Genomic DNA, 27,392 nt, shown 5'->3' with positions numbered 1-27,392 from the left:
CGTCTTACCCTTGGTAGCCTGTGCTTCTGTGCTGGTTTAGAACAACACTGAGAAACATGCCACAGTGACCTCATGAAAACAGAACTTACTCGAAATTCAGATGGAGGAAAAGGAGAGACATCTAGGAATCACTAATGCTGGAGTACAGCAAGCATAAGTGATGCTGCCAAAGCGAGCACAGTTGCAAGTGAAGCAGAGCTTTATCCAAATTAGTGTAGGCAACCATGTATATACCAGGCAGTAAGGTTTACCAGAAACAGGTAAGATGCATGCCTCAGCGCCTAGGTGCAACACATTTTTTGTTTGTTTTCTCTGCAGCAACATGTGTTTCCTAGGGGAGGCTGGAACTTGTAACTCTCGTATACCAACTAGCCATCAGCTGCTCAGCCATTAGAATTAGTGGAAGAATTCTAGCAGTGACCCATTTCTTGCAGTTGCCCATCTGCTACTATGGAAACAGCAGTTCTCCTTGTATGGAGCTCTCTTTGCTGCAACATGCATGAAAGACAGAAAAAAAAAGTTCCACTGTTTTTTCTGTCAGTGCACATCTGTACTCGTTCCGTTTGCTGTTAGTTAAAACTTCTGACCACAGCGAAGCAATCTAAGTGGCAGGAACAGTTATTTTGCCAGTTATTTTGCTTCACCCAGCAATTTGGTATGATCTCCTTTGCAGCAATGCTTTATTTTTACCTATGTCAGCAAGCTTAGCAATCTTTAAGAGGGCATAGGGATAAACTTACCATGTACTGGTTTCTCTGAAAGGACTAAAAAGGAAAAAGAGGAAATCCACTCTCCTTAGGTTATCATGCTGAGAGGCTGCTTCGTTGTGCTTTGGTGTAAGATCAAAATGCATCCAAATGACAAAGAGGCACTTAAGCAGAGAAACACGGATTGGGGAGCATGTGTTTCTTCAGCTCTCAATTTATTCAGGTTTTCTTCCTGAAACTTAAGGGCTGAACTGAGATAACTTTGACTTCTGTAGTTACCCAAGTGTTTAGTTCTAAAATTAATAGAAAAAAAAATACTATTTGTTCTCTTTTAGTTTAATTACCTACGAGTGATTAAAATACTGTTGGAAAAATACATGCTGATGAGCAGAAGGCACTGTTCTGTATGCTTCTGCGCCTGACAGGAAAGCTGCACGGAAGTCACACTACACAGCTTCAATCTGCTCCCACTGATCCTACAAAGTGGAGCTGTGCTGGAACGGGACCCCAGGTGACTGTGTCACACCTGGCTCTTAAGACATTATTATGTGTATAACGAGCAGGACTCTAATGGCATGAAAGCTTCCCAGTATTTTGAAAGCCACAGCTGCACGGTGTGGTACAGTAATTTGTTGTAATCTGTTTAGCAAAGCACGATTCGCAGGCTATAGCACAACACAGGCACAGCACAGACAAGGAACACACAGACAGAGCTTGGATCTCAAGACAGAGCCAGCTGAGGTAGCGTCGGGGAGGAGAATTCCAGGACTTTCCCTCTGCGTATAGTTCTGCATATGGTCTACATCAGCAGCTCCTGAAGCATCTAGCAAAACAGATCAGCAGCAATGGAAGGAGAAACCCTGATCACAGAGCCTGTGTCAGAAAGCAAAGAGAAATCTCCAAGCCTACTGTGTAAGACATGGCTTTCAAGTATTATTTTTAAGTCTAGGGTGATAGGCACATTAATACCTCACTTACATGGAATCCTGAAATAAAGATGCTCCTAACATAAAGCTGTCTGCCACCTTAATGGGAATAATTAAATACATTGTTTTGTATAACTGTCAAAATAATAATAAAAACAAAACTGTCTGTAACCCCCACCACACACACTTCATCAAGGAATTCAAAACAGCTGAAAAACTTCCTCGTTGAGTGTACGGGTGTTATAAAAGAGATTCTAAGCATGTCTCAGAACTTGCAGAAAATTACTTAGGACATACATATATTTATGCACTTAAATATTAAGAAATCTTATATCATCAAATTCTATACGTTCTGTATGTCTGCACAGGTGTGTTTTTCAGTTAAGTGGATTTGTGCATTCTAAACACCTAAAAGACCTGCCGCGCATTGAGGTTCTCTGCACTGGGAAGTCATTCAATGATAAAACCATAACAGAAACTGAATTTCAGCATTTTATGTTGAATTACATTAGCTATTTACTTACACACTCTGAAGCAGTAATTGTTAATGAGCTGGACATGAAAGATTGCCCTTCATTCAAACTCACCAAAACTTCTAGAGTTCTAGAAATAAAAGGAAAAAAAACAGCCATAAAACATTCAATAAAGGCACATACGTGCAGTGGAGCCACTTGTACATACAGACTGCATTCAAAAAAACAGAGAATGTGTTCTAAGAGAGGAAGATGGGAGCCAGTCCCTCAGAGCTGCACTAGCTGTGATTTCACAGAAATCCTAAAACTAACACGGTTACTTTGCATTACGATATGTAGACGCCTCTGATGACTTTTCAGTGATGACAGTATGTAACTGTTACAGGGTTGTACTTTGAGAACAACCCTGGGGCTTTCAGAAACCAAATTTTGGCCATTTCAAATTGAGCTTTCTTTTCTTCAGTTTATTCTGCTTAAAATTGAATATATTAATAGCTTGCAGTGTCCCTCTGGTGTTGTGTCGATTACTATTTAGAAATCATTTTAGTCTTCTCAATAAGCAGCTGAACAGAGAATATCCCTTCTCTAACATAAAATACCCTGAAAAGTTGCAGATCAACTGTAAAAATAACATTGTTTCATCTATTCCATAAACATTTCTTTAGTCATATGCAGACATTATGGATAAAAATGTCGGATAATTATAAATGGTCAAGACTTTCTATAAATAGTACATAAACACTGCATACAAATAGTATGTGGTTTACATTTTACAAATTAACCCTAGAAGAAAACAACACATGGTGAATGTTAAACAGAAGAAGACTCTTCAGCTTCTCTGGCTTGGATTCCCAAGATTCAGACAGTTTATACTATGCATAGATGTAATTAAATAAAAATATAGATATCCATGAACTAAAATGATTAATCATTTATACCATTCTTCTTATATGTCTTGAATTTTTATTCTGGCACAAATGCTTTAGTCAATATGGAGTTCAAAGCTATTTTAACTAATTTGGCTAATTTCTTTTTCAGTTTTAGTAAAAACGAAGTAAGTTGCTTCCACTAAACTAATTTTTAAATGGTCTAAGTTATGAATAATTGATCTAACAGAAAGAATAACTCTAATTTACTTCTAATTACTATGGGAGTAAATGAACCAGAACAGATAAAATAAAAAATTAATTAAATTCCCTTCCAACTAACTAAATAAAGCAAACTGTGAAAAACTTTAGTTAGGGATGAATTTTTAAAATGCTGTGCTTTTTATTATCTTTTTATTTTCAATTTCTCACTTTGCCACTGCAATGAGAAATGCTGTGAGAAACTTGAGCATGACAACTCTGCTTGGGTTTGACTGGCCAAACAATCCTCTGGACTTAAGTGCAAGAGGATTTCATTCCATGCTTTCGTTGAACAGAGAAGGACTTAAGTTTATGATGTGCTGCTGAAACACATCCTAAATCCTTACAGGTGTCCCTGAAGAAAATTAAGTTTAAACCCTTCAACTTTGTTGAGATTTGCAGATGACAAGCACGGCGCATGCAGCATTTTTTTTGCCCAAGGCACTGACCTACAGCCCAGTAAAGTTAACATGACTCTTTTCAGCATCACTGGGTCACATCCTTTTGCACCCTGATCACACCACGGCATTAACTAGGTAACTGAGAACTGTATTCAGTCATTAAATCCAGAAGAAATCACAGCACACAGAAATACTTTTGGATGGCAACTTTTCAGTTATGTTCAAATCCAATCAGGAAAGATTGTTCTCTTAAATGTTTAATTCCCCCCACCTCCCACCCCAGCCTTGTGTTTTTAAAGCATGAGTTAGAGTAACACGCCACAGGCTCCACACCAAATTTTGGAGTTGGTTACACCCAAGAAAAGACATTTATTGTGGTTGTGTTTCCTGACCATAAAGCCTATTCAGCCTTTATATTTTTTCTGAACTTTCCTGTATAATGGTGGGTGCCTTCCCAGTGACTGATGCCTAAATTGGGATTATATTGCTTGGTTCAAATCCTGGTAGCACAGTAAGAACCCTTCTGCAGTACACCAAGGAATTTTGATTTTTAAAATACCATATGATGTTCTTAAATTCTACAAATCTAAATGCCTACGTACCTTGTGCATTTTCATTATTTCCCATATTATTATAACTGTGTCTAAACACATTTTAGCTTTTCCTCAGCTCTTTTATTGTTGTTTGGAACCATTTCTCTAGTCTTTCACTGGGCAAAACTCCACTGAGATCAAAAATAACTGTGACTGTGCACTAGTGAAGAACTTCTAGATTTGGCCAGGAACATCTGACCACAGTTACTGCCAGCTACTGGGGTCGAATTTCCAAACTGCTTTTAGATGCTAGCTTTTTCCCCATTTCATTTAAAAACAAATAAATAAATGTACATGAATGCTCAGTTTCATATGGATTTTCTTATGCTATCTAATCAACTTCCTTTGCTGCTTGGCAATATCCTTTCTCCTGACCAACTTGTGCTCTCAGCCAGGAATATTTTCTAATATCTTTTCACAATGTTTTTTACCCTCTGGTACTTTGTTGCTCTGCTCACCATGCTCCTACTAGTCCCAAACCTAAGTGGTTGAAAAGTAAGATGCACACACCAAGTAAATGACACATAAATGGTACCTGTTTGAGTGTCTGAGCTGGAAACTGAGCCTCAAAAGTAGCACAAAAAAAATGGGGAGTTTACCCATATTTTTATGATGTGCCACTATCACCCTCTCCAGGACTGAACTCTGCTATCAGTGGGACCTGAAGAACTTATCCTCAGGCACAGTTTTGCATCTTTACACCATTCCAGCAATACAAGAGGCCCCAGAAAAGGGCACTGATAGCATGCACATCTAAATGAGAACTGGGCCCAAAGCTATAACTCCCACTGACTGCACTAAGAGCAGGTTTCGAGTCTCCGGTGCCGCATCGCTGCTGTCAGGCTTCGCATCCCCCCAACCTTTAGCTGTCAGATGTTCTGACAGATATCCCAAGCAGCAGGCTCACTGAACACATCAGCTATCAACACAGATACAATGCAGTAGGAACAACCAGTTTCTGTATCAACTTCCATTTTGATACACAGCTGCAGGGATAAGCCATTGGAGATTTTCAGAGGAGTTGATCATACTCATTCAGTTCTAGAAGCTACAGAGTGAATTCATACAGATAATTATCTCATCTTCAAAAGGATGAACTTGTCAACATACAAAATCACTTCTGTCCTGAAATTGTCATGTCTGTAGGGTATAAGGAAAGCATTTTATTCATTTCTTTAGCATCCACCTGTTCGGTGGGCTGTGTGTACTTCTGCTTCCTATAAACAATACCCCTTCAAATTTGGAGCTCAATAAGATGAGCACCCTGTTTCTTCTATCCACTCATTTGCAAATGTCCAAGGGAAAGCCCTATGCACAAATACATCTATTTTAGTTAACTATTAACTGTCCATGTACGCAAGGCTTTTAGCTTAGCACTCTGCATAAACCGCAACTATTCTGAAAATAAAATGCCATTTGGAAGTGATTATGGTTTGGGGGTGCCTTCACTTCCAATTATCAGTGTTGTTTGAGTATTGCATTCCTTCAGTGATGTCCCGTAAACCTCAGGACAGCTAAGAGCTGAACCAGCCTCTGTCAGCAATTAACATTTCTAAATCTTTGGACCTCAATTGAGCCTTTTTTTTTTTTTTTTTTTTTCTGTAGGCAGGAGCAACACAGTTTAAAATGTTAAGAGACTGAAGTGGTTTCTTATAATAGGCTTAATTCACAAGGGAAGGAGCAGCACAGATTTTGGTCAGCTGGTTGTAAGACCATACTTTCAGTCTGCCTAGTAAAAATGATCAGAAATAGTTCAAAAATGTCTTCACAGGTAGTAATGCATGGTTTTGTAAGTGTATGGCCAGATCTGCTACTATGTATGTGAGTTATATGACTATAGCCACAGTATACTGACTGCTTTCCAAATACTTGAGGAAAATTCATCTCTCCTCCCACTGATGTCTGTACAGAGTGAGACAATGGAAGAGCAGAAATGCTGTGCTGGCTTGAGACCCATGTTCAAGTCTTCGCTGTGCTCACCTCACTGTGAATCTGATCACACCCAGCAGCACACACAAGGGCACATTTTTTCCTGCAGTAAAACTAACCTTTAGACACAACTTTATTTTTGCAAGGGAAGACTAGAATGATACTGTTTTTTTAGTATCCCAGAACACAAAACAAATGCTGAACTCTGCTATGAAAGCTGCTGCAAAACAGAGTATCTCCTCAGGTCAACCCCCAATAAAACCCACAAAGAATCAGGAAGTGTAAATGTTGATGTTGCTGTGGCAACCCCAAAAGACATTCTCCAGTGCCTCGCTAAAAACTCACCTCTGCTGTGTTCGTGGTTTATGGTGTGGGTTTAGTTTTGTGCACATGGCAAGGGGAAGCAGGCCCTGAGGATAACCATCAGATGTTCTAACACCACGCACAAACACCACGGCCTGGCAGCCAGAAGCAGGAGGAGTTGGCCAGCTTCTGCGTGTCTACCTTGAGAAGCACGGTGGCTGGAACACGCCATCAGGGAAAAGCAAGTGCAGGCCTTCACACTGTTCCTCCAACAGCCAGCAGTGCCCAAGTCCAGCTTTTAGCCCAGGTTCTCCTTTGTATTTTGGGACTACTTCTGACACAGCACTTGAGTGATGTGCAGTCAAAAAGATGGCAAACTTGAGTTTATAAGCATGCGTAATTAGCACACCTATTCACAGACTCATTTGTTTTTTATGTAACACAGGTTTAACATGCAATTTGCCAGTGGTCCATTTTTTAAGCCTATTTCATTACAGTGAAAAAAAATGTGTTTTTATTTACAGTTCATAGCCCTTCCTGAGTGTGGAAGGGATTTTGCTGTATTTTTTTACAGGTGAGTGTCACTTTGTGGATGAGAATCAATACTGAAAATAGGGTGACAGAACTTTTAAAAATACTCTTATTTATGACCAAAGTTAACCAAAAGATTCTTGCAAGTTTAAACTGCATTAGCCACGGACCACTGACCATTCTAATATATAATTTATCAAAAAAATGTAACTTGAGAAGTCCCAACAATTGCCATTTTTTTCTTTATGTCCACTGCTGTTTTATTGTTACAGAAGAGGAACATGGCCCATTGCCATATGTCACTACAGCTCTGGTCTAAAGACTTTCATACCCTGTGAAATACAACTGACATTTCAATCCACAGTAACCTATTTGCAAAGTATTCATTTGCTCCTTATTTTATGAGCATCCAATAAAAGATTGCCATTTTATGACCCATTAAAAAAGATGAAAAAATTAAATAAAATTGTGAAAGACATTTGCTGGAAGTAATAAATAATTTACCTCCAATTTTCACGCACTGAAAATTAAACTGGCAACTGCTCAAAAAGTTATTAAAATTATGGTGACTAAAGGTATTTTAGAATCAAGTGCCAGCATTAAAATAGCTAAAATGCTGTACATAGTTGGAAGGAAAAAAATAGATCTATGTATTTGAAAGGGTATTAAGTAGTATTTAGCCATGCATTCCATTAAAACAACTACTTCCATGAATCACATGTAGTTTTATTACACAGTTGATGTTGGTACACCAATAGTAAGAGTGCATGTGTGTGTATAAATGCATCTATACGTATCTATATATATGTACATATACAGAAATCAGACACTGGAAAATCAGTACCAGTGGCAGGAGAAAGGTTTGGTGGAACGACTGCTTCAACTATTGTTTTTTTGTACACCCATCACTTTACCCCTATGTAATTTCTCATCCCCTGCACAACATTTTGACAAGACGAAGGGGTGCTAAGGTGACCGTGCTTTATTTTGGTCATCCAAAGGATGGGGAAACTGGAACCCACTGTGACTGACTATAGCACATACAGGTTTTTAACCCTTCACCACTTTCCAGAGAGGACCAAACATGTCTTCATTTGGTGCAATGTTGTGTTTTAGTTTGAAGGGAAAGCTCCATTGCCAAACAATCCTGACCTCATCTCAGCAGGTGGATTGAATATTTTTGTGCCAGGTGAAGTAGCCTCTATCATGCCGCCATTATTTGCTGGGATCCAACTAGTACTTAGGCATGCATTCCCACCAACCAAAGCGCAGAAGGTCCTTTCACCTGTCATTGACTGACAAACACTCCAGGACTACAGATCTGACACTGAGTCTAGGGCCACATCCCTGCAGTGGGAGGAGGCAACGCAAAGCCAGACAGGAAGGTATGTCAATCCCACGCTTCCGGTTTTGGTCCTCTTCCTAGATCAAAAGCCCCAGCTGCATATGGACACAGTAAGTTCCCTTGGAGCACAGTTACAAACTTTGCTTGCCAAATGTTTCATGCATTTCCCCTGTGCCAAGGGTCATTATGCCTAGGAAGCATAGGAAACTCTTTAATCACTGAGAATTTTAGCGGAGACAGTTAATAATCTGCAGTTATGATACACACATACACACAATTGTTTTTCTCCCACGAGCTACACAGGCATAACAAAATGAATACTTTTTTTTTTTTTTTTTTTTCCTGAGACTATCAAGATCTCTACTGTATGCAAATTTAGAGTATTGGTTTTTCGTGTGTGTGTGTTTTTTTGGTAAAAATTAGTACAAACTCATGTTTATTTCCTACTTCTTTCTTCGTGTAGCTTAGCACTGAAATTAAATCAAGCTACAACTGTCTTAGGATCCCCTCTTACCACCCCAGGACTACTTAGCTTTCTCAGCACAGTGCTCAGTATCCTCTCTACTTGGGTTTGGCTTTCCATGGGATGGAAGTCCAGAGGTACTTAAGTATTTCACTGCTGGGAAGTGCTTGTGAATCTGAAAGAGCTGGAAGCCAGCAATGCATTAGTTGTGATCTCATGGAATCATGGGAACCTGCAGTAACAGGGTATGAAATGTCATTATTATGTTAAATTAGTCTATTAATTCAGCTCAGGATACTATGTCCACTGCATAATATTAAGCACTTAGTTCTGCTCACGCACTCTTTCTTAATGCTCTGGGAACACTGTGTGCCCTATTGAGGAACGTGAAGGACTGCATTAGAAATTACTACTGATCTTAACATCAGATCCATATGTCTTAGGAGGCAGTTAGCCTATACAATTCATTGAGGATGTTTCCATCTGTGAATAGTTCCAATTATAATCTAATTGTGTCAAACTAAATGTATTTCTAAAATATTTTCAGAAGTTAATATTTATACCAGACATTAGGCCTAACGTAGCTGTACTTCTGTTTTTCTCCTACCTGACTACCTAAATGCATTTCTCTAGCAGTTTGTTGTTTTTTTTTTGGTGTGTGTGTGTTAGGGGGGGGTGATTGCACCATGTGAGTAATCAGTGATACATTGGAAGTCGAGCTACTTACATTGACAGATAATGTTAATATCAAATCACTGGGCTTGATTAGCCATGAAAAGATCTGTGCTGAAGAAGAATTCTGATCACCTGAGCACAGATACTCTGAAATGAACACAGGTGACAAAAACCTGATTAATTTAGAGATGGCACCCTACCAATTAGGGAGCACAATGAAGTCACATGAGGGATGCAGGAAAGTTAAAAGGAAGCAAGCATAGTTCACTTCCCCTTTAGTGTTGCCTGTTGTTACCTCTCTGGTCTTTAAGAACTACTCAGCTACTGTGCTTAAGGAAGACAACAAGGATTCCAGAAACTAGCAAGCCAAATAAAGCCTTGTGATTATCCTGCTGGCTGGTGCTTCTTTTTGGAACTGCAGACTCCTTCATCACGTTCTTCCTAAGGTACAGCTATGCAACCAGTTACTGAGAGAAGGGCTTGTGGCTTTAGTGCGCCTGTGCTTTTGTATACAGAGGAGTGGTATTATCTTGAATGTGAAGTATCATTGTCTATTGGCTACCTGATAATTGAGAAGTCTTATTTAATCTTAATTTTAATCACTCCCCTTTCTTCAGATGTAGGGTTATTAAAGTAATATATCCTTGTAATAGAGCTTCCAGGCTGGGGCCAAGACTTCCAAGATAGGTCCTTAAACCCATGCTTGAGCCTACCTCACCTGTGAATGGCTAAGTACTCATCAGCCAGCACTTACATTAATGACTCATTTTGTTTTGTGGCCAAACTAATCCCCTACTATGTTACAAAGACTATGATGATTCTATTTAGTTAACAGTATCCCATAAAGAAGGTAAACATGTAATTTAATTTGAGAGGGAACAGATGATGGTCAACAAAATAGACAAATAGACAAAAACAAAATAGAATATTCACCTACCTCTTAAATGACTCTAAAAAATACCTAAGTCAAAACTGTGAATTTGCATCTAATTTACATTCTTTAACACTTGTATTCTGTACCTACATGTTTCCAGAATTTTGCATTTTTCAGACAAGGGGTAGTATAAGTCATAACTATGCCTTTAAATAGTAATTTGCAGCTATAGCTGCAGAGAAGGACAGTAATTACTACTTTCATCTGGTTCTTTGCTAAGTTTCACACAACTTCTATCAATGCTCTTTAAGGCAAACAAATTAACATTCTGTTCAAACTAATGAACTTAGCAAAATTATGAGCTTTCCTGAAGGAAATATGTAACTTCGTAGGATTATCTATGTAGTCTGGAAATGCACTGAAATTGACCAAGTGAAGTTCTGTGTGCACCTGATTTAGAGCAATACCTGGTCTAACTTGTGAAGAGCATCTTTTAAATATATGCTTAGATGTCTTTTGTAATAAGCTAAGAAGTCCTGGATATATTACCTACTTAGTATTTTCTTTCCATCTGGTAAAAGGAATGCTGAAAGACAAAGGCTAATTTTAACTTACGATTGTTATCTAGTTACTAAATAAAACAGTGCTTAAAGGTTGCTGTGTAGGATGAGCACAGCAGTGGTTCCTGGTTCTTGAGTATCTGCACTGTGGGCAGTGTGGCTGATGGATGCAAATTGTGTGTCTGGGAGGTATTACAGTGGCTGCGGTGCTTTGTTAGGCCAAGAGTAAACTAGTAAGATTTAAAATGGGTGCTGGATTAGGTCTAAATATTAGCTCATTGCATGTTTTTTAATGATTGTGGTGTTAGAGGGAAGTACAGTGGTGTAATCTTAACAATAAGTTAATGATACTTTTGTGTGGGAATGTAAATCTGTGTATCGTTCACGCCCAGCCCCCACTTGCACACGTTTCCAAAGGCATTCATATGCCTCCTTTGAGAGAAGTAATGATACTGTATCAGCTCTCGTTCAATTTAGATATTTATTTCATATTTGCTTGAAGAATCAGGCCAATGTTTTTGAAAGCACATTTAACTATACCATATGCCTACTTAAATCATCCCTATCAAACAAGTTGTAGGATGATGCTCTGGTTCATTCTGTTCTGTTTTCCCTTCCTTCACAATGTGTTTATGTATATTTATCCAATTTGTTCTGTTCTTCTTGCCAAATTGCAGGTTTGAGATCTCAGCTATGCAGGGGCAGCTGTGCTATTGTTGATGCCTTACAAAACAAAGGTCACAAACTGAGCCTGTATCTCTACAACTAATGACAGCTGCATGCTAACCATGATGACATAGCCACACAGAATGAGCAGGGTTCATGGACCCTTAGAACTAGGAATAAATCTTACCTTGCTCTTTGGTAAGCAAGAACTTGAGTCTCACTTTTAAGAACTAATTTTTGTGCAAATTAGTCTTTTGCTAAATATACCGCAGTTTAATTTATTAATTTCTCCCCCTGTGTGTGTTAGGGGGGGTGACTTTAAAACCCTACCACCACAAGAAAAAATCTAAGAAAAACAAAATAAAATGACAGCTGAGTTGGGAGGAATGATCCCTCTGCATGTAACTAATAATAGCTTTTGTTACTTTGGAGATTGGTAAGAACTACCAGCTGTTCCAGCCTAGGATGCTATTGATGGCATAAAGGAGTCAGCTACACAAGATGATGTTTCCCTCAAAAGAAGGTTGTTTCCAAACCTAGCCCAGCACCTCCAAGTAATGAAACACCAGGGCAGGACTGTTTTGAATGCCCTTTGTTTGGTAAGAGATCAATCTGCAAGGCTTGTGAATTCAATGCTGTTTGCCCCTTGGGTGGCCTGACACATTATTTCTTCTGCTGCCTTTCAAAACAGAAGCCAAGAGTCCAAAGTTATTTAAAGGGATGTTTCTTAGAGCTACACGTAGCTTTTTGAAATACTAAAGAAGAGGGAGTGTAATAGATGGAGCGGACTAATGAGATGAGGCACATGTCCATAGATCCAGCTCTGAGACTATGCAGCTGGCTTTGAGGCTGTCTGTCTAAAGCTACTTCACCAGTGTGCTGTTAATTATTTAAAAGGGAGCACTGGGGAAGCTACCATCACATCTGTCACCCATGCACAGGCAGAACCTTCACTCATTGCAGGACCAGATGTGTTTATTTGAAACAAATACTAACTAGCTACTTAATGGGTTAGAATTATTAGCCAGGAGTTAATTAGGCAAACATACTAAACATCAGTCATCTTACGCAGCATCACTTGAACATTGCTATACTACTTTAGAGCCCTTGTAGACCACAGAAAAAAGGGGGGAAGTAGACATCCTATAGGGGAGCTGCAGTAAAAATACAAATTTATGGTATTTGATCACTGCATCAAATGCAATGCTTTAGGTAATTGATTTAACTAGGTGGAAAATACTGCTTCTTAATATTGCAAATGTACTAGCATGTGGAACAAAGCAAGTGGATGTTGTTTAGCACCTACAGGTGTCACAGCAGAAAAGGAAATTAAGTGTAAAAAGTTTTTCTAAGTACAGTCAAGTCAAACTTGCAAAAGGATGGCTTCAGTGCTTTTGCATGTATTATACATATCCCCAAAGATGCAGGCACCTGCATGGCATTCTGCCTGTGTAATGAGCTTCAAAACATCTGGCCCATGTAAATGCTCATTTCCCAAGGGATAAAAATTTAAAGCAATTTTTAAGGTGATGGCTCTCAGGTTCATGCCCCAAGAAGCAGTGGATGGAGTGAAGACATAACATGCTCTGAGGGGGAGAAATAGTTGGGATCCTTTGTTAGCAGCCTGCCATGACAGCCATTTCAGAGAACACCTTTCAGCTGCTCTCAGATGAGAGCAGCTGTCTAAAAACCAAATGAGGTAATTTACAGGATGGAGCACCACAGTCCATTCATCTCCTGTGTCTGTTTTGCTTTTGTGGTTCCATGCTCTTCCTCTTAAATCTGGTGCTGGAATTAATTAAAATGATCCTTTTAAACTGGAAAATAAGGCTCAAAATAGCAATTTCCTACTTTAATGGAAACATCTTTAACTCAAAGCACCTGAAGTAAACATGAAGCAAGTGTTTGTCTTAGAATTGAGAGGTTGTTTCCCATGGAGGCAGAGAAGGAAGGCAAGAGCATCAGTGACAGCTTGGGCATGAGCTTCTAGGCTTCCAGCTAGTTTCAGTTCTCTCCTACATAGCTACCATAAATAATAATCAAGGCCCCTAAAGCACTGAGCAGCAACTTCCTGTAAACTGCAATTAATTTTTAAACAGCCCCCTGTGGTATTTGTTTCACTTTGAACTTTTTTTATGTGAATTTGCCACAAACTCCTAGGAAGAAGTGCCCTGGGTTTGGAAGTGTACTCCTCTGTTTGCACAGGGCTACAAGCTCTTTGAGAATACAACTTTGGCTTCCTTAAGGCCCTATTGAGAGAGGTTCTCAAAGTCATATCCAACTTCAAGCTTGTGGTTAATTCCCATTGTCCTCAGCCCTGCATGTGATTGACAGCAACAAGTGAAGCAGCTCATTCTGCCTTAAATCTGTAGCTCAGATGAAAATTATACCACTGAAATTTGGGGCAGCAAGAAGAAAAAAACTTATCTGCATTCAGACTGTCACAGGCTACCAAAAGAGAGAAAAACGGAGCTTGTTTAAGCAGTAGCTCAAATGAAGATAGGCTGAGGGCAGGTAATGTGAACTGTCAAGTACTAATGTCCAGATAGCATTACTGGACATCATAGCAATTCCTGCAGCAGAAAAGAATCGATTTCTCTAAAAGTGAAACAGGAAAACAAGTCAGTTGTCTTGTCTACAGAGAAGTTGAAACTTGCAAAGAAAAGACAGATGTAGTAAGTACCTAAGCTAGGTCATGAAACCTATTAGTGAAAAGGCTGAAAGTACTTTGTAATGAGACTGTTCCCTCATGTTTTATTCTTCAAGGTTAAGGAAAGCATCTGAATTGCAAAGACAGGATCAAAAGTGAAGGAGTGATAAACCAAAGAAGATTAAAATCTAAAGACCTGAGAAATACCAGTGTAGAAACCACTATGTGCTGCTCCTGCTGAGCTGCCATCCCACTGACAGGGGAGTGCAGAACGAGCCAAGCAGCTGTTCTTCAACAGGAGGAACAAAGGCTGGAATGACACAGCCTCCTCCTGTGAGAAGTCTGGTTAACAGCCAGCTGAAAGCATGTTTCAAGGTGGTATTTGCAGCTCAGAAACAAATCTATGTCCTCAGTCCTAGAGATCCTTTTCCCCTGTGTTTTTGTTCTAGGACAAAATTTCTTATGTTTTCTTACAGTTGTGAGAGTCTGAGCTATATGATTCTGCAATTACCTTCAGACTCTCATAAGACTTGCTCAATTAAGTTCTATTTTCCCTCTGTGACTCCTTACTGCAAGTCTGGATAGGAAGTACATTAAAAGTTACTGCAAAACTTGTCAACTTGTGCTTTTTTCCAGGAGCTTTTACTACTAGCAATATGTAAAAAACAAACTGATGATCTTTAACAGATTCTCTCATGCACACTTGTATGCTTTGCATGAAGTGAACTGCACATTGGAGACTGAACTTCAGTCAAATAATTTGAACCTGGAAGCAGTGAAGAACTGTGGGACACGAGCACAGTATTTTCTTATTCCTACCACAAAAATAACTCAAGTTCAGTCCTCTCTCCTTAAGCACCATCAGCTGCTCATGTTGGACAGGATGTAGGAAAGGATATAGGCAAACTGAAGCCAACATGATTTGAACAGAGGGCAAGTAAGGTTGTTCCTGCCTAGTAATGCAGGCAGTCCTTCTCTGCATGTGATTTCATCACAAATTCAAGGCAGCTCTCAGCATGGTCTCACTTGCACTCAGGTTTGTTTGGGTTAGTTCTTTTTGTTTGTTATTCCTTAAGTTTACAAGCCCAAAAGCAAATGTACTGTCCACCTCAAATTATATGGTCAAGTGCTCCTTCACTGGAAATGTGTTAACAAGTCAGTCAATTCAGAGATGGAGGGAGGTGGTGTGATAGTTAAATGAAAGCAATGATCCCTTTTGACCCAATGTCAGCTCCTCTGCTGGGGTCTTTGAAACAGGTAAACTTTTTGTACATGAGTTCAAACAGATTTAGTATGTTTCAAGGTACAAGAAGATTATGTATCTTGTCAGTCAGGTAAATGTTCACTTTGCTTTTGTCAGCTAATCTTAAAGCAAATACTTTGTATGCATTCAAGTGCAAGGATGCATGAAGCTGGTCAGCAACAGTGCATGTGCATTTAGAAAAACTCTTCTGAACTTCTCCAAGCTATTTTAGGAACAATGATTATTTCTCAGCCTGTTGGTTCATTTTGAAGATGTTTCTTCCTAGCAGAGACCAAGCCTAAATTTTGCATTGTTTATGTGACTGTCTGCATGAAAATATTAGACTGGATTTTAGCAGTAAGAGCCACCTAATCCAAAATCTCATAACGTAATACACCAACAAGAAACTAGTTTCAGGAAAAAATTGAGGTAGTTAACAGGTAGATATGTAAATATATAGTACAAAATGTTTCACTGAAATGTGTTGTGGTAGTTTAAATACTCATATTGTTGCACCAAGAAAAAGAAAGAAGGATTTGTAAATGTTTAGGAATTAGAATTATCTTGTCCAGGTAGTCTTTGCCCTGAAGCCAGAGGGGGCTTTACAAGTGGTTGAGAGAAATAGAAGCTGTCAGTTACTGGAGTTAAGTCTACAAATATATTTTCAGAGTGTGAACTCCAAGAACTTGGAGTGAAATGATTAGAACAAAAGCCGTGGTAGTGTAAGAACGTATTTTTCTCAAGTTTTTTTGTGTACCGTTGCTACAGAGAAATAAGGACTCTTTACTTTCTGAAGTACAGTGACTAAAGAAACCTCTAAAGTAATTTTTATAGAATAAATGCTCTGATCTAGTTTGATTCCCTTGCAGCTGTGGCAGGACAGCGAAGTCCAGCCTTAGCTGTAAAGAGGAACTCATTTTCTCAATTATTCTGCAGGACCCTCAAAATATAGTGCTCTTCAGTTGTCAGTGCATGCAAATGAATCCTTTTTGCACACTGGTTTGGTTTTAGTATTACAGTTGCCCTCACAGTATCTAAGATATTTCTCACTATATGAAGCAAAGCAATTAACCTTTCTTGGGTTTTTGTCATCCCATAGTGTACAAGACGTTTCTTCACTCTGTAATGTTTTAACATTTCAATTTTGTATAATGCATAAGTTGCTCATGTAGAACTCACAAGTAATTATTGTCTGCCAACTAGTCGAGGGTCTTGTAGAAGAGATGATTTTGTAGGAGAACAATGTAATTTTGCACCTTGGAAGTGGCATGTCAAGAAGGTATTTTAAGTAGCATAAATAGTACAGTCATGTTGTAACAATGTAAAGTTACCACATCAATCTCTTCCATAGTACTATGAAAATGGTTTGAAAATAAAGCCTAGTTATTAATCTACAGATGGTATTTTGGAGGCTCCTAACTAAACACAGCCAGCAGCTGGAAACCAAGTATAAATATACAATGGCACCAGTCCAGGGACCTTACCTATTCCACACAGGCTTTTATTGTTCTGCATTTGAAAACTGCAAATCAATCACTCTAAGTGTCTCAAATGACAAATATAATTAAACCCTTTATGTGAGTCTTTCCTGTTTACACAGAAACAAAGCTGCAGGTTTAAGAATCACAAAGCTCACTTTGCTTGTTTTGTATTTAACTCCGCTAAAAAGAGCACTAGAAAATGAGCAGACCGGTTGTTGCTACATTAGCAACTAATATTAGCTCCACTACATGAGGAATTACTGGGAGTTATCCAGCAATAGTCTGAGCTGTGCCAATGGAAAGTCAAGAGTTCAAGTATGTACATATCTTTCATAGCTGTCACTCTTCTGCACAGCAAATTGTTTATTTCTGGGCCAAAGCTGTAACTACTTCAAAATAGGATTGTGGAACTGTTTTACATAGCAAGTTTTGAAAAATGGTTTTCTGTGAAGCTGCACAACTTCATGTGTGGTGTTCATGTGTTCTTATAAACAGTGCTGAGAACAAACATGCTGTAAATAGGTGCTTCATCTAGACTGGTTACATTATGGGTTGTCCATTTCAGTAACATGTCATAGAACAAGGAAAAGGCAGCCTGTTCAAGTAACTTCTATGGTGCTTTAATCTATACAGATAAATATGCCATGTGTTTCACATCCATTTGGCAGGACAGAATGTTTACAGGCTCTCAGACTGTGCTATGCTTTCATTTTACAAAATGGTTTCACTTAAAGCTTCAGGTTTTGGGGTGTTCAGTACTTGGGGCCTAATCTGCTGTTGTAAGGTCATGTAACTCCCATGAAATATTTAACATGGAGAGGAGGTGTTCTTAACATGACTGATTTATATCTTCCTCATAATAAAATTAGGTCTCACAGCTGCACATGGTGCTGATTTCTTTTAGCTAAGACAGCAGTTAGCTACAGCTGTTTGTTGTACAACAGGCACATGACAGCTTGCAGCCCAGCTCCATCCAAACCAGTGTAACTGCACAGTGTAATGTAATAGCAAATTGTGCTACAGGAGTTTGTTAGCACTAAGGTTGAGATCAACATTTTGTATAGCTGTGTTAAAGGTAACTTCAGTATCAGGAAAACATAAGGGAATGAAAAACTCATCCCCCTTCTCTGCTCTCCCATGTAACTTCCCTCCATGCTGATTTCCTGCATTGCTCTAAAACAGTACTCACCCCCCAGAGATGAGGTTTAGCTGCTGCATGGAGACTACAGTGCAGCTCCTCCACAGTGCTTCACCCTGCTTTCTTCCACTGGGGTTATTCACTGAAGCTTTCCCTTCTGCTGCTTCCCAACTTTTCTCCTCCCAGTTGCCATTTAATGCACAAAACAGATGTGCATTTGGGGTTTTGCTATCAGTCTTGCAGCAACTGAGGTTGTTGATTATTGCTTAATTCAGAAAACAAATTACTCAAAATCTAAGCAATATGTTTAGTTCTTAAATGACTGAGAACTCACAAAAATTGACAATGCAAAGCTGTAGCAAAGCTTAAAAATATTAAAACCTCATCCCAGATAATTACTTGAGAAGACCTACTTGCAAAACTGAGAAAGTAAACAGCATCCTCCCTCCCACAGGGCCAAGATCTGACATGCAGTTTTTTCACTTGTGATTAGCTTAGGGAATTTTTTATTTCATGCTGCTATCTCATAAATCTGAACAAGCTGAAGTGGTTCTAAAAGCCTTGGGCATGTCGGAATTTGAGAGGAGGAGGGAAGAATTAGTTCTCCAAGGGACAGGAGTAATCTGCAGCCATGGCCAGTGACACTTAGAATAAGGCTGGAACTGCAGTTTAGCCACAGTGCTGTTATGAGATTGCTGCCATTGTTAAATTAGTGCCTCATTTTATCATTACATGTTGAGCAGTGGTACACATCTTGACACATAATTTTAATAATAGCTTGTAAGTGTCAGTGATAATGTAATCTGTTTAACAATGAGCCCAAAGATGATCCAGAAGAGAGCGTATTATGCCCTGATAAAGCAGCTAATCTGCATAAAACTTATGACAAGCCAGACCTTTTCAGTGTTGAATACACTGGCTGAATATTCATTTTTAAGGCACTGTCCAAATTGCTTTGGTCACAGATGACTATTTAAAGCCCATTCTAAAGCTGGCAAATACACCAGGGAAATAACACAAGAATGAAAAAAATACACAAAACCACACAGTCCCCCATAAAAAGACTGCCTCTAGCTAAAGCCCCCATGATTAACATCAGCAATAATGGGTCCAATGCTAGCAAAACATAGGATGACGTTTGTTTCAAGTACTTACTGGCCACTTCTGTATAGGATTGGTGCAGGGCACAGCAAAAACTCTGATTCCACCTTTTTGGGTTTTTCATCTGCAAAACAAATCACATGAGATGAATATACTGTACTGTTTAATTGAGATGGTGATATGTAATGGTGCTATGAAGTCCAAACTAGTACCCAGCATACTGTAAAATGCGATGGATTGTCTGGAACTTGCAAGCAAGGCAAGCCCAAGTTAGGAAGAAAGCTGCTTTTTTTAAAAAAAAAAAACTTGTACTTTGTGAAGGGCATATACAAACCCAGAGTTACCTTTAAATCTGCCATATTGCTTACTTAATGTATGTCAGATAATGTTCTTGCAGGGAAATGTTTCCTTAGAATCAAGGCCTTTTTTTTTTTTTTTTGAGGAGAACATCATTTAGGCTTTCCTTATATTTGAAAGGTGTGTGTTGGTTTCTGAGTGAGCTCAACACAGAACAGTCATTAACTCAAATCCTATCAGTTGAGACTGGAGTGTTTTCTCAAGTGTTTCTCATGCTTTTTGGTGTCTCAGTGCTTGCAAAGGTCATAAACGTTTCTTTGCAGAGCAGAGTGCCCAGCAGAACACTCCTTTTCTGTAGCTGTGAAAAGCAGAGGAGAAATAAAGTTCCACCCTGTAACTGGGTTGCAGAAGACAGCAGTAAGCTTGGAGGGCATCCAGAAAGTGACCAAGGGGTCAAACAAAAACCCTGTACACAGTGGATACTGTATTTGCTGAAGGGAGCTCTTTTATCTTGTTTCTTTGGTAAACTGGGAAAAACTCTGTTCATGTCCACATGTTGTCCTCCCAACTTCCCCATAGAAGAAAACGTTAATTTCTGTACTGGAGCTGCTCCTGCAAGCACAGACTAGTTCCTGATTTGGAAGGGAGGGGAGATGAATGATCTGTGAGATAAACTTGGACATGACTTGGTCCTGCACTCAAGGAGAAGGCAGACATGCAAGTAGTTCAGGGGCAGCTGAAGGAGGAGCTGTTAGCATAAATGAGCTTTTCTCATGTGCTATAATCTGCACTGACTGCTTGGCCTAGATTTGAGGCTAGTTGTGAGGTGGGGAAGAGGGATTAGCACATTGCCATATGTTTTTGTCTTAATGGTATGTTTCATAGATTATTTCTCTATTCCACAGCTACATTTGGCAGGTTTCCTTTCCAGCATTTGGTAATGGTTCTTTATAAATGCAGAAAGAGAAACATGCCAAATGTATCTTTCAAAACCTGAAGAACTGACAAAAAAAAAAAAAAAAGGTTGGCTCTGAGGCTGGTCTCAAAGAGGCGCCCAGGCTATCAGTAAGGGGAACTGTCACAGTGTCCTCCATTACAGGCTCATGGTGAGGGCTCTGCTGAGAGCACACTGGTTTTTCTGTACAGGAGAATACAACATTGGAACAATTTTCCTTTTCTTGGAAGCACCTCCTTCCTTGCACTAGAGCTCAGAGCCCTTCCAACCCTTCTCATTTAGTCTCTCTCAAGAGGAAACTGCTTGCAGGCCAGCACAGAGCTGCGGAGACAGCTTGCGTATCAGAAGAAGGATGGCATCAAACTTCCTTATTACCTCCCTGTCCTGTTCGGTAAACATTTGCTGTTGTCCATTGCTGAAGACAAGAAGCTTGGTGGGTTGCAGCAGGCCTTTGGCAAGACCCCATGCAGCAGATTGTGTTTTTATGCTGCAACATATAATAATACATCACTATGCCATTTCCTTCCCTTTGTGTGCTTTAGCGCACCCTTTACTGAAGCCAAGAAAAGGAAAAGCAGCCCAGAGATCTACTTGGAAATTCTCACATCAGATGCTAGCAAGTATTTGGGGGCTTCATCCTGTCCAAGTGTAGCTATTTCTGCCATCTCAAAGCAGACGCACACACTCTGTACAGCTTTAAATGACTACATGATCAGGGAATCAGACATCAAAGTCAGAAAACACTTTTAAAGGTCATTTAAAGAAGGCAATGTGGTTCATGCATTTTTCAGTGGCATCTAAGCTTTTAAAAGGCTTTCTAGGTAACCTACTCCAGACCTGAGAAATGTTTACAGACAGAATTGTCCTAATAACTAAGCTAGAGCTGCTGCAGAATTTTAAGCCTGTTGCCTCTTACTTTCTTCTCAGTTGATTTAGAAAGCCAAGGTTACTATTTACTATTACAAAAAATCATCAGTTTTGACCATGCCTCCTTTCTGGTAAATGCAAGAAATGTACTTTTTTCAGTCCTTTCTTACGGTGTGTGCGTTCTCTTGGCTTTTGCCCATCCATGCCAGCTTCTGATGATTGCTCCACGGTGCATTCACAGCCCACTCTGAATGTGCAGCAGATCAAAATCCAGGAGCTAGAGGCTGGTTTTGACACCACAGGCCCTGATTTGAGTAGCACTACAACCTAGCAATCATTAAGTACTGTAAGCCTGTTTGCTGTATGGTAGCAATGCTACTAATTAATTCCAAAACTGTTGTTACAATAGCAGCAACTACTAGCAGGACAGGGGAGGCTTACATTTTTGATACTTGTGAAAAATAACTGCATCCTTCTCTCTTGCATCGTGTAGGTCCCTATCTCCAGCCATACCTTAGGGGACTCCTAAAGATCTTGAACACACAAATACCACTATGAACTTAACCATATGTCTGTGAGCCTCAAAACACTTGTGAAGAAAGTATGTGCTATTATTTTCATTGCCCAGATAGATGGACTGGGGTTGTAAAGAGGGGAAATGCTTATAGTAAAGTCAGAAGCAAACCTGGAATAGAACTGGGGAACTTCTGACTTGCAAACCAGACACCTAAATGTAAATTGAAGTTGTCACTATCTTAGTCACGTTACTGATCTCCCCTATTGACCCTAACTAGTGTGAAATTAACTTTCTTCACCTAGAACTAGGCCTGTTTACCCACTTCTCCAAGTAAGAAAGGTACAGCAGGATAATAAATACAACTGTACTAATTCAGTCATGTTTTAAATTCTAGTTCTATAAAGTTAATCTGTAAAGCAAGTGTAAATAAATTATAGCTTAATATGGGGAACAAAGGTGACAATTTCAATTGAAACAGAAGGTAAATTGAAACAATATTTACACAAGCTGCATTTATCCAGAACCATGCTATTCTCTTATTCTTTCAAACTGCTGTAGAAGATCTTTAACAGGTGAGAGAAATTGGAAGAAAGTATACTGGAAACACAGGTTGAATATGATAGGAATTCACGACAAGCTAATACAAAAATCAGACATTAGGTAGGGGAAAAAAGTTGTGTTTTTTTTTTCTACAGGCCCACTTTTTGTCATTTTTCCAGTCTGGCTTGCTTCTAAGACACACTTTTCAGAGCAAGAATTGGATGCAATTCTACTAGCTGTTCCATTTCTGGATATCAAAAATGGCAGAGGTCTCTGTTAATGGTATTTTTTTCACCATTATCTCCCTTTTGCTAGTTCAGGGAACAGAGCAGCATACTAGGACTAATCCAGATCCTGGCCTGACATTTCCTCTGCCCTGTTGTTAAGTTAATGCACTGAGCAACAGAGAACCAATTTCTGAAAATTTTGCCTAAGATGATATTGTCCATTGAGATTCTTAATAAGATAAGCAAATAGTTTGTGTTATGTTTTTGGAGTTCCTCTAACTTCTGAAGCTCTCTGCTAAGAAGAATTTCCCAAAAGACGCTATTTTGACAGAGGAAGAACTAAGGATTACAACATCTGACCAAGGGTGAATGCTAATTAAACTACACTGAATAGGAATCACTTCTCTGGGAAACACAAAGCTACAGGCAAAGTGCCTTTAGAAGACACCATGTTCACTTTGAAAAGGAATTCCTTTCTGCATGTCAGGTAGTTTCTATCCAGATAGGGATCTGGCTGCACTAAGCATAACTGCTGGAGAAGAATGCTGCTAAGGAAAGCTAAACAAATAAACTATGTCAAAATGCATGGATGGTGTTATGTCATGTGGTCAAACACTGGTCACAGTTTACAGCTAATGGTCATTTGTGGCAAGTTCAAACCACAGTGTGAGATGTGAACCAACTTGCATTCTCTTACTAATCCTCAAAGCTTTCCCATTTTTCTTTCATCCATACCTTTCTCTTAAGACTTGAATTAACTGAGGCAATGATGGGGAGGGGGAAAAAACACTTATGAAGAAATATGAAGGCAGATGATCCCAAACTCAGTACTTACGGATGGTAGTTCCGTTCACTTGGTAAGTGCAAGTAATGCCATCGGTTCTTCCACCAAGGGTTAAGCCACTTCCTCTAAGAACAACTTGGAACTCCTCTGGAGAGGGAAAAAATAATCACCTGTCTTCAGTATGCTGCAATAAGGACTAAACTTAGAAGGGGAGAATTTCAATCAAGTTAGCAATAAATGAATCTCAGCATAGCAATGGTTCCAACCTAGAACACTTGCTTTGACTCCTAGTAGCTCACTCTTCTGTTAAGTCACTACAGGAAAAATAAAAAGAACTGTTCCTGAATCAGTATCAACTGAACTTGATTTTGACTAGCAACAGGACCTGTGTAAGTGAATTTCCTGCATCTCAGTTGCACATGAGGAAAGCTTCCCATGGAGTATTTAGATAAATAAGGAGTCTGGGCATCTCATAGGAAGAGGCTCCAGATTCTGATCAGGTCCACTTAAAATGTTCTCTTCTGTCTCTCCTTCTCAGAACTAGTTCTCCAGAAGTTGTGTAAGGGCCATACTATGCATACTATGCGTGGTTTGCAGAGGAGGAGAGAAAAGAGTTTGTTTACTAAGGCCACTGATTTCATTGAGATGATTTATGTTTTTAAAAGACATCAAAATACAGAGATGTTGCAACCACTTTATTTTGTTTGGTTTCAAAATATGTGTGAAATGTGGAACTAGAAAGAAGATAAGCCCTTACAATTTAGTGTAAGTCTTCTACATAAATGTTACCACATGCTGTATCAAAACAGTCAAATGCTTTACTGATCATACTTCACAGATTCAGGGCACTAGAAATATTCTCATGTGTTTATTTTGACTTAAATTATCAGGATTTCCAGAACCTGACTCAGTGACCATAGGTAAGAATTTGAGTGTCACAAAATGTATCATTGCTTTGAATACAAGGGTAAATGCAGAGCATGACTAATGGCACAATGGTAGATTAAGTGTCTCAAAGTTTATGCACAAACTAAATTATAAGAGCAGGTCTTGGAAGACAGCTCCCAAGGAGAAAAATGATTCAGTAGAGAAGGATCTGATTTACTTTGAATTCCCTGAGGATTTTTTAGGTAGAGTTGCTTGTTTTCTAGATGACCTGCAGGGTTTTCCTTTGAATAAAATATGGATATCAGTCCTATAATAATTCTACAATGATTAAAAACTTACCTCCCACGCAGACACTGGATGGTTCCAAATATAAAATCTCAGTGCATGATTGCTTCAGTATCTGTCACAAATAAGGAAACAGAAATGGGTTTCAGAATGCTGTTTCAGTGAGGAATATTTTAAAACATGCCTGTACCTAGAAGATGCACATGCACAGCTATGGATAGGATTTGCATGTGCCTGACTTTATAAGACATTATCATGAACCATGTAAAACTTCTGCATGTTGGCACAGTCTAATCTACGAAGAGTTCATGAGACTTGGATTAGTATGTTAAACCTGGGATATTCTTCAAAACAATTTCTGGCCTTGAAATTTCTGTCCAGTTCCCTGACTTAATTTTCCATGGAACTCAATCCTGAGGTTTAAGCCAAAAGTTAGTCACAAGGAGCTTGATCCAAAATCCAGCCCAGGCAAAAGTCTTCCAATAACCTGTGGGTCAAGCCAAGTGCATGTTATTCCAAGTGCTGGCATCTTGCCCTATGTAAAGCAGAGCAAGAACGCATGGATTTCTTGAACTGCATTCTGCTGTACGAGGATTTTTATTTTACTGCTGTATCAGCCAGCCTGCTTTGCTTCTCCAACCAGTCATGGAATAATCTTCCAGAGGGCTGGGACAAAAATGATATTGCTACAGCTAACTTGAGAGATAAAGAGGATGGAATGTAAGGAAGAACTAGACAAATTAGAATGACTTGTACTAAAAAAGGTGGTTGTGGACACTTGGCTTAGTTTCAGCCAAGTCTGCCCCTCTGTAAGCAAGTAATAGGAGACTTCTGCTAACTCAGGGGAAGAAGTCGCTTGAAACTTGTAGGATTTAAAAAAGAAAATGCATAACTTCGTCTTTTTCTACCCTCACATAATAATGTGTTTTTACCCAATGGTTAAGAGTTCTTTAACTTTCCTATTGTATTTAAATAGCTTGTTTGTAGTATGTTATTTTTAGCAGGCATTCTTGCGTAGTACTAGATGAAATCAAATCATGTGCACAGTATACCATCCTATTACCGTCCCTTCTGTACTTCCATTTGCCAAAACTGCCTGTTCTGGAGCTGGCCTGTCAGTAAATGTACCTGTCTTACTCTCAGCTCCTTTTTGTCCCTTTAAGTGCTACCTTTTTCACTCTCCCCTTGGCTGGTGATTTTTGTTGCTACGTACCGAGACCCAGTAGAAACAATAACATATTTGTCACTGCACATAGCCAAAAAGCATGCAGGGTTCCAACGGGGAAAAAAAAAAAAAAAACTGCCTGTCTCATTTAACACTTTCCTTATCACCTGTCTCCCCACAAAGTGTTGTGCACAAATTATTTTTGTACTGCTTTCAATGCCCACTTATAAACACAAAGCTGTATCTAAAAAATTTAAAAAGAGACCTTGCAGGCACATACATTTGGATGAGACACAGCAACAGAGATCTTTGGAAAGAATGTAGCTTGAAGTTCAGTGTAAGTCAAGCAGTTTATAATAGCTGAAGATCTCTTTCTCTTGCTTCCAAAAAAGGACTTAGCTTTTTGATTGCTATTTCAGTGGAGGGAGAACTGATCCTTAGTTTATTTTTGTAGAAAAATAATGAAGCCTCTTGTGCAAAATAAAGAAGGAATAAAGCATTTTATTCCTTTATTGTAGAAACATATCCTGTTATTTCTCTGTAGACTGAGTCCCATAAATAGTCCTATTTAACTCAATGAGACCATGGACTTGTTTCAGTATGAATGATTTAGCCCTTGATCTAGCTTGGCAGTATCAAGGCCCATAGAATTCACTGGGATTCTTTTGCATTAGAGTAGCTCCAGATCCACATGAAGAAACTTAGGAGTTCTTAATATTGTTCCCCCCTTTGCTCACTGGTGAATTACAGCTGCATTATGAGTTCCAGTGTAAGGAGGACCTGGAACAATGACAGACATTCAGTCATCATCTGTCTTTCTGTGGAAAGTAGTATTGTAGCCTCACCATATTTGATAGCAATTTTCTAATGCCGTTTCCAGATGGAATACAAAGCAGGAATATAACTTATTTGGACATGCTTAACTCCCTTTGCATTTAGAGTAAACAGTGGGGGAGAAAAAAAACTGCAACTGATACACAGTATGGCTTTAAATTAATTATCAAATTTCATGAACAAAAGGGAATTGTAGTAGTTCAGGATACTCTTCCCCCATGGTACCATGTAATTAATATTTCTACATGTAGATGCACTGTTTGTGACAAAGCAGGAAATCAGTTGTTCAATACTGTTCTTAGAAATATACAATTGCCCTGACACTGCTTTTCATCATTTAAACTGTTGTCATTCTATGCATGGCTTGAGAAAGCTGTGCTCCCCCAAACACCCTCAATTTCTTGGCAAGAGTATTTGACCTAATGCTGTCATTTGCATGCAAACCAAGCTTACGCTAGGAAAGCTCTGAAGATACTGAAGCTTATTTTTCTATTTTCCAAATAGTTCACTACCCTTTGAAGCACTACTTCTCTTGATAGTCCATACTCATTAAAAATATATATTGCTATAGAAATCTGCTTTGTTATCTCTGAGAATCTCTCCCAGCAATCAAGCAACCTTAAGAAGCAAATATCAAATGTACAGAGTTGAATCAGGTGGCTTCAACCTATGAGTATACGGATAGCTCTTCACTCAGCCTCTACTTTATGGGTTCTTCCAAACACTCCCTCAAAGCAAAATTTTAACAAGATGAAGAACAACTTTCAAAGGCACATCAGAAACAACCTTCATGCAAAAGGTCCAATCTTACTCATTTTAACAGGCGTAATGATTTTGAAAGGCTTTG

General features: G+C 39.1%; 1 protein-coding gene across 1 annotated transcript in view; it reads right to left on the bottom strand.

Annotated features, from left to right (window-relative positions):
* The window catches only part of ANTXR2 (ANTXR cell adhesion molecule 2), a 110,961-nt gene that overhangs the window by 57,845 nt on the left and 25,724 nt on the right, over window positions 1-27,392 (bottom strand). Inside the window, exons 8-11 of the mRNA XM_035323979.1 lie at window positions 24,601-24,661; window positions 23,425-23,520; window positions 19,241-19,310; window positions 2,158-2,236 (exon numbers count right to left, since the gene is read on the bottom strand). Coding sequence (XP_035179870.1) covers window positions 2,158-2,236; window positions 19,241-19,310; window positions 23,425-23,520; window positions 24,601-24,661 — 306 coding nt within the window. The remainder of the gene's footprint in view (window positions 1-2,157; window positions 2,237-19,240; window positions 19,311-23,424; window positions 23,521-24,600; window positions 24,662-27,392) is intronic.

The sequence above is a fragment of the Oxyura jamaicensis genome, chromosome 4, assembly GCF_011077185.1.
Source record: "Oxyura jamaicensis isolate SHBP4307 breed ruddy duck chromosome 4, BPBGC_Ojam_1.0, whole genome shotgun sequence".
NCBI classification, from domain to species: Eukaryota; Metazoa; Chordata; class Aves; order Anseriformes; family Anatidae; genus Oxyura; species Oxyura jamaicensis.
This window is presented reverse-complemented; position numbering and strand designations above follow the sequence as displayed.